This window comes from Phocoena sinus, chromosome 13 (genome assembly GCF_008692025.1).
Source record: "Phocoena sinus isolate mPhoSin1 chromosome 13, mPhoSin1.pri, whole genome shotgun sequence".
NCBI lineage: Eukaryota > Metazoa > Chordata > Mammalia > Artiodactyla > Phocoenidae > Phocoena > Phocoena sinus.
Genome location: NC_045775.1, coordinates 86,253,189 through 86,267,911, shown reverse-complemented (window position 1 = coordinate 86,267,911; position 14,723 = coordinate 86,253,189). Strand labels below are relative to the sequence as shown.

General features: G+C 42.4%; 1 protein-coding gene across 5 annotated transcripts in view; it reads right to left on the bottom strand.

Annotated features, from left to right (window-relative positions):
- The window catches only part of TMEM182 (transmembrane protein 182), a 228,475-nt gene that overhangs the window by 171,603 nt on the left and 42,149 nt on the right, over nucleotides 1-14,723 (bottom strand). For 3 of the 5 annotated variants that reach the window (XM_032653589.1, XM_032653591.1, XM_032653588.1), the window contains one exon: nucleotides 7,795-7,932. The exons of the other annotated variants lie outside the window; for them this stretch is intronic. In XM_032653589.1, coding sequence (XP_032509480.1) covers nucleotides 7,795-7,932 — 138 coding nt within the window. The remainder of the gene's footprint in view (nucleotides 1-7,794; nucleotides 7,933-14,723) is intronic. 5 annotated transcript variants of the gene reach the window in all.

Here is a 14,723-nt window from a genome sequence, read left to right as displayed (position 1 = left end):
AAGTTTTTTACTTCTCTGTGTCCTCCGTTTCTTCATTGGTAAAACAGAGATAATTCAAGTGCCCACCGCAGAGAGCAGTCACGAGGAATTAACAGAGGTGAAGTACTCAGCAAGATGCATGGAACAGGGCTAGCGCATAACGAGCACTGGCTACTTTTACTGTTACGCTTTGGCATGAGCTCTTGCTATGGCTAGAAATGTTGTTCTCTGAAATCTTCTAAAGCGTCAGAGCTTCTCATGTGACTAGGCTATTTCAGGGCTGGCCAAGAGGCAAGAGAATAAAGTTGCCATGGGGCCTTCCCGTTCTGAAGGAAAGGTCGCTTCAAATGTGTCTGCCAGTGTCTCGCTGGAATTCTCCACCAGGTGGCACACGCCACCTCACAGCCCCACTAGGGCACATTCTGGAAAGAACGTCAGGTGAACCCAAACTGGGGCTTATTCATATTAAGGACGTTTTCTTTTTCCACTGCCCAGTCAAGCAAACCTCCCGCCCCTCCTCGACAGCCCCTGTGTTACAGGAAGCAAAAATTCTTCCTAGGACAACCCAGCCTATGTTGATCTGATCATTCAGATGAATCTGTACTCCGTGTGCTTCTCTTCTACACGAGAAAGTATAGAGAAAAAAAAGGCCTCAGAAAATGCATAACATAATCTAGTAAAGAAACCAAAGAGCAAAGTGACAGTTTGGGGGAAGGGTGAGGAATGAAACAGAATATTTGCAAACAAACTAAATGCCTTAACAGTACTGGGTAAATAGTAGATGTTAATGATACACGTACTTTGGAAAAGGAGAATGAAGCAGATGGAAGCTCATTCTGCCCTTCCACCATGGCAAATTAATTCCAAACCAGAGATCCTATTTATAGGCCAGAAAGTCTGGTCACCTAACACATCTGAAGACTCCCTTTCAGGGTGGAGATTAATTATACCCCGTAGTAATATGTCATGTGAGTGAAAGCATTCATTTGCCAGGCCTGTTGCTCTAGCTCTCAGAAAAACAGCTCAGGGCTTCCCTGGTGACGCAGTGGTTAAGAATCCGCCTGCCAATGCAGGGGACACGGGTTCAAGCCCTGGTCCGGGAAGATCCCATGTGCCGCAGAGCAACTAAGCCCGTGCACCACAACTACTGAGCCTGTGCTCTAGAGCCCACGAGCCACAACTGCTGAGCCCACGTGCCACAACTGCTGAAGCCCGAGTGCCTAGAGCCCGTGCTCCGCAACAAGAGAAGCCACTGCAATGTGAAGCCCGTGCACTGCAACGAAGAGTAGCCCCCGCTCGCCGCAACTAGAGAAAGCCCGTGCGCAGCAACGAAGACCCAACGCAGCCAAAAATAAATAAATAAATTTTTTAAAAAAAGAAAAGAAAAACAGCTCAGATACATTTTTAAAGGGGGTGGGGAGCATTTAGTCAAGTCTTCAGAAAAGTTCCACCAAAGCTATTACTGAGCGAGCCTCTCACACCTCGACTCATCTGGGTAGGAGTCAACCAGGAACCAGACTGTCTCCAGCAAGGACGGTGTAACAAGCTCAGGCTAGGGTGGGGACTCACAGGAACGAGCCAGCTCTGGCTCTCCTCTCTCCCCTCGCACTCCCCCTCCTTCCCACAGCCTTCATCTGGTTGAGACACTGGAAACTCACTGGACTGGGTGTGACGTGTCCCTTTTGAATTCTTCCTCTGGGAACTTGTTTCCTCACTTTAGTGCCACATACAGGCAGACCGTGTTTTATTGCATTTTGCTTTATTGCGCTTCTCAGATGCTGCACTTTTTAATAAATCGAAGGTTTGTGGCAACCCTGCTTTCAAGCAAGTCAGTTGGTGCCATTTTCCAACAGCATTTGTTCATTTCATGTCTCTGTGTCACACTTTGGTAATCCTCGCACTATTTCAACCTTTTTCATTATTATATTTGTTAGGGTGATCTGGAATCAGTAATCTTTGATGTTACTATTACAAAAAGATTACAACTTGCTGAAGACTCAGATGACGGTTAGCACTGTTTAACGATGAAGTCTTTTTTAATTAAGGTCCGTACATTTTTTAGACATAACACTATGGCACGCTAATCAATTACAGCATAGTGGGTCTGGAAGCAAACGCACAGCATCTCCAAGGTGTACCTGTGTTTACCATGTTGGTTCCTTATTCAAAACCAAGTCTGGACAAGTCTGATTCTAACAGCCTGTTACATATATTTCGACCAATAAGCAACATGGAGAGAAATAAATGCTCAAAGAACTATCTGAGAAAGAAAATAAGGCTTTAAAGTATTTTTGTAAATAAAAGCTCTTCTAAGCGCTTTCCTATTTAATATTAAGCAAGGTTGACTTGTTCTAGCACTTGACATCTATAAAAAATATCAGACCAAGGACATTAAAATTCCACATAATAGTATCAGTATCCAAGACAATAATTTTTGTTGGATACTGATACTATCCAAATAAAGTCCCAAATATGACAACTGAAGGCAGAAAGCAAGTGTACAAAGCAGGTAGTTTTAGAAACATAAGAGTGACTGGGTCTTCTGTTCCTACTTAGAAAGCAGATCTGTATACCCAAACCTTTTTGGCCTGAGCAAAAGGAAAATCCGAGCAGCCCTTCTGCAGTTCATGAAAATCAGAGACACTAATTCTACGACAAAAGTACATCTGGCTGATATCAGTAATACATAGTTTTTATTAATCACTATTTCTTTCCCCCACCCACCTCCAACAAACCAGAGCTCGGAATAAAATGCTGAAGTCCTGGACTTTGGTGAAATACTCAGTTCCGCACTAGGAAGTGATGCTTTTGATTTTCCCCTGAGAGCCTACTTCTTGCATGCTAAGAAAGACAGAAGCTTTAGCAAAGCTGGCGAGCACTCACTGGCCCTCCTGGCCCGTTCCCCTCACACAGGAGGCCCCCTTTGCCTCTCGGGGATCAGCGGCTGTTTACAGGCTGGTTGTTCAGCATACAGACATGGGGACAGCAGGTGTAAGCGGGGAGGTGAGTGTGCTTCCCCTAAGTTTAGAATGCCTGCCTCTAGGCTGTCAGCAGCTCTCCCCTAATCCCTTCCTGCTTTGGGGCTGTTTCCTCCACATACTCTTCTCCTGCCCTGACTGCCGCCGTGTTCTGCTTTGTCTGGAGGGAGACGTGAGGAGCAAGACACGACCCCCAGTGCCTCCTGTGAGCCACGTGTTCAGTCTCAGCCGAAGGAAAATGAGCCTCTGATGAAACAAGTCCCTTGGCTTTTGTGAGCTATTTTTTCTAGGATGAAGGCAAAAAAGTCTCTTGTATTATGCACCCATCGCATCTATCCTATCTCAGGTAGAAATGAGTCATGTTTACCATGAGCTATACAAACTCCACGGATCTTTCTTAAAGAAACAAAAAAACAAACCGCAAATCCAGTTTACTTCTGAGTCAGTTTTGCCCTCTACATGTAAGAATGTTATATCCCCTTCATATCCACTTACCTTCCCTATAGTGTGTTTTTAAGGGGGTTCATATCCCTACACTCTTAGAAAGCACTGTCCTCCAGACCAGAAGGGAGCAGGTTTGAGCCCCATAAGGACATGCTCAGGCTGTTTGTCCCACCTGGCAGAGGGTTTATACAACTCACCCCAGTTCACACCGCTCACATTCCTGGTGACCAACAGCAGCTTGGTTGGGAAGACAGCTGGTGAAACAGCTTTCTGGGCAAGAAACATACCCTGTGGTCACAGGATGCGGCAGGAGTCAGGCCACAACTTTACCTCCGTCACCCTTCCAAAGGACTAATTACACAGCAAAGGTGTCCTTTCCTTCGGCTAACACACCCTGGGCCTGGAGTGTGGGTTTCTATGTTCCTCCGACTTACAAGACGTCTGTGTAGTCTCACCAACGTGAGCCTCTAACAAGGAATTTAGCCAAGATTCAGAAGCTTTCCAGGCCCCTCTACTCAGGTGAGACTGTCTAGCTCTACATCCAGCAGAAAAATGTAACCCCAGGTTGCCATTCAGGTAAAGGGGATTTCAATTATGGAAAAAGAATCTTTCTACCCTGATATGCTGGTAAAATACTAATGTCTAGCTTTTTTATGTCTTTTCACCCAGTATCAGTGTCCCAGAACATCCAGACCCCATCCTCATTCTTACTTGTATACTTAGGGATCTTACTCCTGTGTAGCAATTCCTGTATTGATGTCGCTTTGCCCAGGCATTAGGAATATTCAGCTGTACAGTAATTTTCTCCACATAATTCAAATGTTTTGTAATGTCACGCCTCCTTGCATCTTTCCTAACACATCCAATATCACAGGGTTAGGAGAAAACACGAGTCGGCCCTTTGTATCTGAGTACCCCTGGAGTCCACATTGAAAGAAAATTCAGCAATTGTTTAGGCATTGGGAGGTGTGGATGAGACTCACTGAAACACACTCGGGTGTCATAACGTCCTGACAATTATCATGTGCTTGGTCCAGAACTGACCTCCCGTGGGGGACACATGGCCCAAGCTGAGGAGGCATCTGCCCAAGTGCAGGGAGTGGCAACATATGGCCTCCAGATCTCTGAGCCATTGACAAAGCAAGACGAAAAACACGGACCCCACCCCTTGCTCACACGGACAGCTGTGACATCAGCATGCCACGGCCATGTGTGGAATGCCCCAAAATAGTCTTCTTGCTGATGCCAAAGAGTCTTTCTGTGTGCACACACCCAGCAATGACCACTTGGAATTTGGTTCTGCCCTCTCTTAAGGCCATCTGTCCAAATAAAGAGAGAGTGTCCAGTCTTGTTTGTGGCACTGATAAAGTAGTCACAGAAACTGTGGGCCCAGGCTGCACCTGTTCCCAACTGCCCGGCTGAGCACAGAGTGTTGGCAAAGGGAGACCGTGAGGCAGGGAATGACAAGGCACCTAAAAGGGAGCGATTCTGGAATACTAGTTCCATGGAAAGAGAGCGCTTCGCTTTGAAAACATAACATCTAACCAAAGAAAGCATGACAAATTCAATCCAGTTTAACTCAGTGAAAGACTACACGCACAGTTCCATGTTAAACGTAGTACAGAAAAATCTTGGCTGCCTGCCCCAAAAACCTAGTGTTTAGCACATATTTTCCTAGTGTCCATACAGAATAGTATGTAAGTTTCCATCTCCACATCTGAAAGGATTAGTTGCCTATTAACAAATCTGGGGATGTTAATAATAGACAATTGGAAGGTTTTGAAAATTCTTCTGTCAATAACACTCAGATCTGAGGATGATTTATTTGCCCCATAACTGCTTTAAAAGATGTGTCCCATGGTAGAAATTGCTACCTGACAGTAAATTTTAGTTATTCCTGAGAACACCATTTTTACTGCCCAAACTGATAAAAAATAATCTCATCCAACAGAATATCTCTCTGTTCTTGGGAAATAAACAGTCCTATAAAAACAATAAAGAATAGTGCCATGAAGGAAATTAAAAGTCAGATTTAAAAAGAAGTATCCTTGTAATCATCTGAGTGGCTTTCAGGATGGGCTCCCAGAACACGGTGGACCCCTCCCAAGGCATTTCTGCATAAAGACCTGAGCCAAGAGGACTTCAGACCCACACCCACTGCAGCCAAAGAGTCACTGGAAAAAGTGAATCCAGTGGTCAGAGGCACATGGGTGCAAATCAGATGCTTTATCTCCCTTCAGAGTCCTCAGCCAAAATAATTCTTTAGATATACTATTTTCTCAAAAAAAGTATAAAATGGAAAAAATGACCAACAATTTTTTTCAAAAGCACTACACACACACATACACACACACACACACACACACACACATATACAGAAACACACAATTCTCTAATAAGACCAAACTCAGGATCAGAGCATTTCTGAGTTTAAAACAATTATGTTGCCCATAATGTTAGTACTAAATTACTGCTAGTACATATTCCCTTTATTGACAAAGATTTTAAAAGATTAAAAAGCAAAGAAGAAGAAGAAACAAATATTTACACATTTTAGTGGAGTGCTATTGTTTCTGGGAAGACCATTCAAAAATATACACCTTAACTAGACCTTTGGATAAACCGAGAGTAGAATGTGATTTGGGGAAGAAGAAATATTTGGTGAAGAAGATGCTCAGTTTTAAGGCATATAAGGGGTTTGGTCTTATGGAATTATGAAGTAAAGAAGAGAGATTATCAATTACGAGATCTAAGTGAAAGAAGCCAGACACAAAAGGCCATGTATTGTGTGATTCCATATACATGAAATGTCCAGAACAGAAAACCCACAGAGACAGAAAGCAGATCTGTGGTTCTCAGGACTGGGAGGGGCGGAGGAGCAGAGGATGAGGTTTCTTTGTGGCGTGATAAAAATATTCTGGAATCAGACAGTGGTAATCTTTGCCCAACTCTGGGAATATATCAAAAAACACTGCATTATATACTTTAAAATGGTAAATTTTGTAGTATGTGAATTATATCTCAATTGTTAAAGTTATTTCTTTAATTATGAGCTCAAATGGCTAAATCTGGGTCCTTGAAAACTCAGTGAAGAAAAGAGTTTTAAATAAAAGACAAAAATAAAGACCCAATAAGTTAAATAGAGGGCCCTGGTCCCCACAGTGGGTTTTGGGTTTTGTTATTGTTTTGCGGGGTTTTTTTTTTTTTTCGGTACGCGGGCCTCTCACTGTTGTGGCCTCTCCCGTCGCGGAGCACAGGCTCCGGACGCGCAGGCTCAGCGGCCATGGCTCACGGGCCCAGCCGCTCCGCGGTATGTGGGATCCTCCCGGACTGGGGCACGAACCCGCGTACCCTGCATCAGCAGGCAGACTCTCCACCACTGCGCCACCAGGGAAGCCCTGTTTTGTGGTTTTTTAAGCTCTCTGAGCAGAGGATCTATCTGATTATTCTTTTTATTCCCTCTGCAAAAAAATTAAGCACAATATTATGGAAAAATAGTGTCTAAAGGAACTATTTGTTAATTGATCATTGATTACATGACTTTGGGCAACAGCATGAGCCATCTTTGCAGTGATTAGGAAGGCAGTAGAGCTCCCCACTCTGTCCCTTTCCTTCATGGTCACTTCCCAGGTGAGACAACTGGTCCCTTTTATGGGATGCTGCAATGGACCCAACTCAGGTACAGTTTGGTCTTAGTCGTAGTGTAGTTTGTCTAAATTCCTAGAACGTTTATGTTACAAAAATCCTTGTGCTTGTGTTTTCAGGTTAGTGCTCTGGCTTTTATTTCCTAATTAAATTTAAAAGTCTTAAAATTCACAAGACTCACCTATTCAATTATTTTTCTATTTGTACTATGATCCTTTTAGCAGGAATTAGACTAGTTAGAAAGCTGACTAAAAAAGATACAGGTTTTACAAAGAAGAGAAGGCATTTAGATAATGCACGTAAACCACAATTAAAATGGAATGATGATGATATAGAAAAAGATGCTTTTTACCTACAATAAACAAATCTTGAGGGTTTGTAATATCATAATGGGGCTATCTTCTTAGGAGCACAAAAAGCTTCACCTACGCCCAGATGTTACAGAGAGACGTGTTACAACCCCCTTTTACAGGTAGAAAATTAACAGGATAAGAGAGATTAAAGGCTCTTACAGCAGAGCTTTCCTGTCTACTGTCTTCATTCATATAATGTGGATACAATGAGCAAATGGAAAACGGGAAGTCCCTGGAAAAGTGTGTGACATATAGGTAGCACTCAGGAAATATTGTACATGAATATTAACATATTTTTACTACTAGAAGCCTCACCCCTGAAACTAGAAGTGGAAAATATGAAGATATGGGGGAAAAACCACAGCTGGAAATCATACCCTTCACAATGGACGTACCTGCGGCGATGTAGGAGCCTCCCCCGGCTTTATAGAGAAGATGGCTGGCGAAGGGGGCTGCGCAGATGATCAAAAAGCTCGCAGTCACCACAGAAACTACCCCAAGAAGCATCAGGACCGCCCAAAAGCCACGGTAAACTGCAGACCCCAGGAGAAAAGGACAAGAGAGAGGCACACTTAGATTGTGAACGCAGCAGACTGTCACACAGTAAGTTTCTCTCTTCAGTTTTCTAATTTCAGCCCCAGCACTGCTGGACGGAATCCCAGGCTGTGGTCCTGAGTTCTCTTTAAAAGGAAGCCTCACCAGACGACTTTGGACTCAATGATGCCGAACTTCTATCAAAAAGCGCTTGGTATTTACACCACATATGTGCTTAATATACTCTGGGAGCTCATTTTTCTAACCAGATTATCCATGTTAGAAGTGGGAACACCTAACGTTCTATAAAGACTCCTCTTGAGAAAGTTCCCAGATAGGTCACACATAGGTGTTCACACCAAAAGGACAAGGACATAAAAAGGCATTCACGTTCACAAATGCTGTCTCTTAATTCCTGCCAAGATAGTGCCTATACCACAGTGATCCCTTAGAAGCTGGTAATGGTCCCCCCAATCTCCTAACAAAAAAGTACACTTCTATTTAGATTGTGACTCTACTGGAAAATAGTCTTAAGGTAATAAAAACGACAAGCAAAGCGGAAAAAAAAAAAAAGGGTTTGTACAGACTGAGATTTAAGATCAGATATATTTAAGGCTTACTATTTTCTATTAATATTTGTTCCTATAAAGATTTAAAATGAGAAGCTATAGTGGTCTCTTAGTCAAGGGCCAGTAAGTCTGAATTAATGGATGCAGCTGGTGATAAATTGTGGATTTGGTGACATACAGTGATCAAATAAAGAAGAATTCTAATGTTCATTTTTGAGTGGGATAATTACCGATCTCTTAAACAAATTCATCATTTCCCAAAGGCTAAAACACAAAAATAAATTCCTACGTGTGTAAGTGAGGGAAAGCTCACTGAAACACATTCATGAAATTACAATTTTTTACGAAAATACAGAAACTTTATAAGAAAGCAAAGAATGATTTTTCTCAACAAGCCACCTGGCAGAGGAAAAAATATATCAATCAACTGGAATCTTTAAGAGAAAAGAGAATGGGAGGATGGAAAATCGAGGAGAGGAACCACCACAGTTAAATGAGAAAAGAAGGCTTACATTTCCGCGTGAATAACTCGGTTTTGAAGACAGAAACAAAAGGCAGGCTTCCACCTCACAGGCCAATGCCATCCACCTGGCAGTGGCTGCCAGGCTTGCTGGTGAGGAAGTATTCTGTGGCTGTATGCAGGCTCCTCAAGGCACAGGGCAGAAAGGTACTGATCAGCTCTCAGTGTGGGAAGTGAGAGTGAAAGGCTTTGAGCCAAATGTCAGCCAGCCCTGTCCTACCAGAGTTTGCTAGATAATTGGTGAGCCTCACATTTTACACTTTCATTCACTTCATTTAGTGCACTATCACACGGTCGTTCTGTGGCAAGTGCTATAGGGTATAAACATTCGTAAGAGGTGGTCCGGGGAAACGGAGCCCTTCTATCACCTCTCCAATCACCCTGTGATCACCCTCCAGTCACAACTAAGACTAGACAAAATGGCAAACAACAGGAGTTTGGAAAGTAAACAACAGCAAGTGGATTAAGGAGGGACGTGAAACCTTAATGAAAGATCAACTCAGCTGCAAGGGGTTTTCTGGGTTTTTTCTATTTTTTTCATCCAGGATTTGGCCTCAAGGCAAGCCAAATTGGGAACTGTGTAAAAAGGTTCAAAGAGCACAATATCCCTAGTGAAGGCCATCATGCTGGCTAGAGAAGCAGGAGAGGGGCTCTGCAAGCCAGAGTATGGGGAGACCTCATGTTTTTATTCTCCTCGCCCTGCTTCACAGCCAGCTTCAAACATAGATCTGCACTGCCACCCCCATGGGGGAGTGGACGTTTAACATCCCAAAGATGATCCAACTCTCAGGACAGAAGAATCAGAAAAAGAAACTCAATTGCGAAAAGAGTGGGGGAATCACCTTTTCTCTTGCTGGTCTGCACTGGTGCCACTTCAGGGAACTCTGCCACAGCACAGGAGACCAAAACTCTGAAGGAACCTCATCTTTCTACCCAGAGAAACTGGGAAAAAGGGGCCGTGGGAGCCAGAGGGTGTACACGGCAGAAAATCCCACAGATGAGAGAGGGCTGGACAAAAGAATCTCCAGTTCTGTGTTTGAATCTGTACAAGTATTGGGCTCACTCCCCACGTTGCACACATGCAGAAAACACCCAGAGATGTATAGCAAAGGCTCTGAGAACTGAATTACAGTATAAAAACCACCCAAGTACCAGAGCAAGCCCGGAGCGGTGATGCCCCAGGCAGACCCAAATAGCATAGAGAACCGAATTGACAACGCAGCTACTATCACAGAGGAAAAGGACAGAACCATGCCAGCCAGTTGCCTATTCAAACAACAAATCAGTATTCTCCAGAGGATTTTAACAATATACGGATACTGACAACAAAATATTCAAAATGTCCAGGATACAATCCAAAATTTCTTGATATACCAACAACCATGAAAATCTGACCAATTCTCAAAGGACCAAGCGATCAGTAGATGCCAACACAAACACGATCCAGACATGTGAGTTATCAGACAGACTTTGAAGTAGCTTTTAGAACCAGCTTCTATGAACTAAGGTGAACACTCCTGAAATGAATAGAAAGATAGAAATTCTCAAAATAGAAGTAGTATCTATAAAAAAGAGAACTAGGCTGAACTTTTAGAGTTGAAAAATATAATATGTGAAATAAAAACTCCCTTAGATGGGCTCACTAGCAGAACAGGGAGGAGAGAGGAAAGAGCCAAAACTTGAAGAGAGAACAGTAAGAATTATCTAGTCCGAACCACAGAAGGAAAAGAGACTGAAAAGAAAAATGCCTAGAATCTCAGGTACTCATGGGGCAATATGAGGAGATCTCACATTTGTGTCACTGGAGTCCCTAAAGCAGAGGGAAAAGATATTGGTGCAGAGAGAACATTATAGAAATAATGCCTTCAAACTTCTTAAACTGGGTGAAAGACAAATCTACAGATACAAGAGACTCAGCAACCTCCAAAGAGGGCACACTCAAAGAAATCAGCCTAGACACGTAATAAGAAAATTACTGAAAACCACAGGCAAAGTCTTGAAAGCAGCTGGGGGTATGGGGGTGGAGATGACCCATTAGATGGACAGGAACAGTAATTCCATGGATGGCAAGTCTCTCATCAGAAGTGACTGAGGCCACTGCCCAAGTCAGAGTGGACATTGTGAGCTGTGGGCACATTGTCACAATCACCGCAAAGTAGAGGAAAAGGGTTGCTGACTTGGGTGGTCCCCTTTCACGATCACAGGGTGTACCTTCGATCAGAGGGGCTGCTCGAGGACTGAGGGCATGCTGGGGACAGAGCAGCCCTGTGAGAGTAGAGGGCAGAGGAGGTCTGACAGCTTCCACTTTCAGGTTGGGGACCCTGAGTAAGTACACAACAGTAAAAGTCACGGCAAAGAAACAAACAGAAAAAGAAACGACTGAGGCCAGAAAACAGTTAAACAGTATCTTAAAAGTGCCCCAGAAAAAGACCTGTCAACCTAAAATTCTGCCTCCAGTGAAAATATCTTTGAGGGATGAAGGGAAAAGAAAGCCATTTCTCAAGGAGGAAAATATAGACTTTGTCATCAGTAGACCTGCTCTACAAAGAAATCCTAAAGAAATTTCTTTAGGCTGAAGGGAAATGACACCAGGGTTTCTTTGAAATTTCGGAAGTGAAGGAAGAGAAACAGAAAAGGTGTATATCTGTGTAAATATAGATTATTTTTCTCATCTTAATTTCTTTCAAATATATTTGACAGTTAGAGTAATATATATATGGCATAATACAGCAAAGAAGTGTAGGTTTCAGAATCAAAGTGACCTGTGTGCACTCTTACCTGCAATGTAACCTTGGACCACTTACTTAAACTTATGAACCTGCAAAATAGGAATGCTTTCTGAACCTTCACTTCTGTAAAATAAGAATGTTTGTGTCCATCCTTTAGAGTTCTTGGAAGAATTACTAACAATGTATTTGAAGTGTGTGGCATATCACAAGAGACCAATGAATGGCACTTATTTTGCGGTTGCTTTTGTTGCATGTTAAAATCTCATTAACATGACACAGCAGAGGTTATTATGGTCAGTAATAGGAAAGTGGATTACTTCCCCCAGAGAGCCTTGCACAGTGGTTTTTATGTATCATTGACATTAGGAAATCCCTTTAGATTACAGCACAGGTTGTGTTGGCCAATACACACAGTTCCACAGAGCTTTCACACTATCTTCCACGGGAAGTTTCCCTGTCCACTAAGAAGGCACTGGCCACGTTTCATACCACATGACTCTACTCTTAATTACCCCAAATACAAACAAACGGGGTCAGATACCTGACACAAAGACCAAAACGTGGTGGCCTCTGACCCATGCAGAGATGAGCTGAGCTAATCAGTGTGACCCCTTGAGAACGGGAACACTGCAAAAGGGAGAGGATTCACAGCAGAGCTGAAGCTACAAAGAAGCACTGGTAGCTGATCCAGAAGAGCTGTGGTGAGCCACAGCCATACCCAAGCAAGAGGGCAGGAATTATGACTCAGGCCATAGAGAGGGCAGGAAAAGCAGAGGAGCCTCTCCACAGAGAGAAGCAGGGGGACTGCCAGAAAGAGAAAACACCGGGTGAGGGTGAGAGAGAAAGAGAGCCAGATGGAAATGGGGGATAAGTGCTCCCCAGAACTGCTGTTCCTGAGACCTGCTGCTTCCTGCCCTTGGTCTGCCCTAGCAGAGCAGCCTGACTTTTGATTCTGAGTCCCAGGTGAAAGGCAGGAGCAACAGATCTGTACTTAAAGGAGGGGGCACCTGGCTGCCTGGAGAGTTGTGACCATACAGACATAGCTTCCAAGTAAAATTCCTTCCTGCAGTCACCACAGGCTTTATTTTCTGCCTGTGCTTCAACATTCCAAAGTGTGCAACTTTAAGCCTATTTCAAAATTTCTTGGAATTTCCTGTTTCTTAGCTAATTATATTACCTAGTTTGCATATGTGGCACACTTTGATTCCAGAATTGAAATGTTCAGTTGTAACGAAGAATCAGCTCCTGGAACTGGGTAGTTCTTTCACTGTCTGAAGTAAAACTGAGGCAATCAGAGAATTTTCAAAATAAAATGAATGTTTTGAGATATTACTAACCGGGTGACTCTGAGAGACCACAGTTTTCTAACATAAAGCACAGTATCCTTCAAATAAGTTTATAGGAAGGATTGAGAACATATATGAAAAGTAGCCACATGCAGTAAGGAATCAAATGTATTTGCTATTGCTATTATTTTTACATGCCTTGTAATAAAATACTCTTGTCAACAATGTGCTTGACACTTAAAAGATATCTATTTATCTCATGGATCTAGGATGGGGACAAGCTTTCAGTTCTAGTATATAGACACTTTAAAAATTTTAAAGGATGTTCTTGTTTGGTTTAAAGGATGTTCTTGTTTGATTAGTGGTTTATACTGTTTAAGACTCCTAGATCTTGAATGTATCTCTGAGAATACTTAATTTGTTTCCTTGTTCTTAATATGAGCCCATAAAAACGGCAAAGCTTTGTATTTGAAAGCTTTGGACTGCACCAAGTGAAAACATCTCTAAAAATCCAGTTCGACCATTTAATACAATGTAAAGCTCAAATTAAACAATATTGAATTTCTATTAATTCCTTAGAACATGAAGCAAGATTTACAGTGTAAATAGATTTACATGTAATCTATATCATCACAATTTGGATTAATTAAAGAAAGCTTCATCTGAATCTGTGAAAGGCCAAAATTAACTACTGTTTTCAAAGAAATGAAGTTCTGTCAATTCTAAATAAATTGGTGAACTGACCTAACAAAGTGATCCTTGGTCGGTTGTCGTAATGAGGAAGATGATGAATAATTAGTCTCACAACAGACGTTATAGAAATGGTTCTCCTGAAGTACTCAGTTTATTTTCCTAAATCAATTAAACTTTTACCTCTACAGTATTATCCTGTTGTTTTTATTCGAGAAAAGAGACATCAAATCATTAGAGACTGTCTAGTTTGTTAACTAAGAGTGTATATGAATGCAAAACTATGTTCATGATGTCTCAGTTCATTCATAAAAACTGCATAACATAGTCTTAACTGTACTGCAAATTCAAATTTCAGATTCAAACAAATACTAAACGATCTCATGTCCCAGAAAGTACCCAAAAGGCCTAATTCCAAGTGACACACCTAGAAGTGTAGGGAGACATCTGTTAAGAATCCTTCAGGTAGGAAACATACAAATCACCCCAAACGACAGGACAGTGAAGACCATGAAATAAAGTGGACTTTTATTATACACATCAATATGTGTGCATGTGTGTGCACGTGTGCACGTATATGCAACTGTGCGTGTGTGTGTGTATATGCTTGTGCAGATTAGCAGACAGGAAGCCAACGGCAGAAGTGGCACCTGTTCCAAATTCCATGTAAGGGGTTAAAAAAATAAAACCCTACAGTATTTCTTTTCCACTAAAAATGTAATAAAAATGTACAGAAACCTCACTAGTTTAATGATGGGCAAAAGCAACCTGAAGTTTTAACTGTGGATTTACTTTAGAATAAGTCCCATTCCAAGTCATTCCTATCCATCCAATAATCCAAACTGATGTCTCACAAGGGACCTCTGAGCAGAGCCCTGCCAAGTTTGCCTGGTAAACGGGCATGCTGCTGACAACCAGAAGCCACTTAATTTGGCAAACATATTTTGACAGCTCTTCAGGTGCCAGGCACCAAAAGCCGCTAGAGCAAGACAGAAC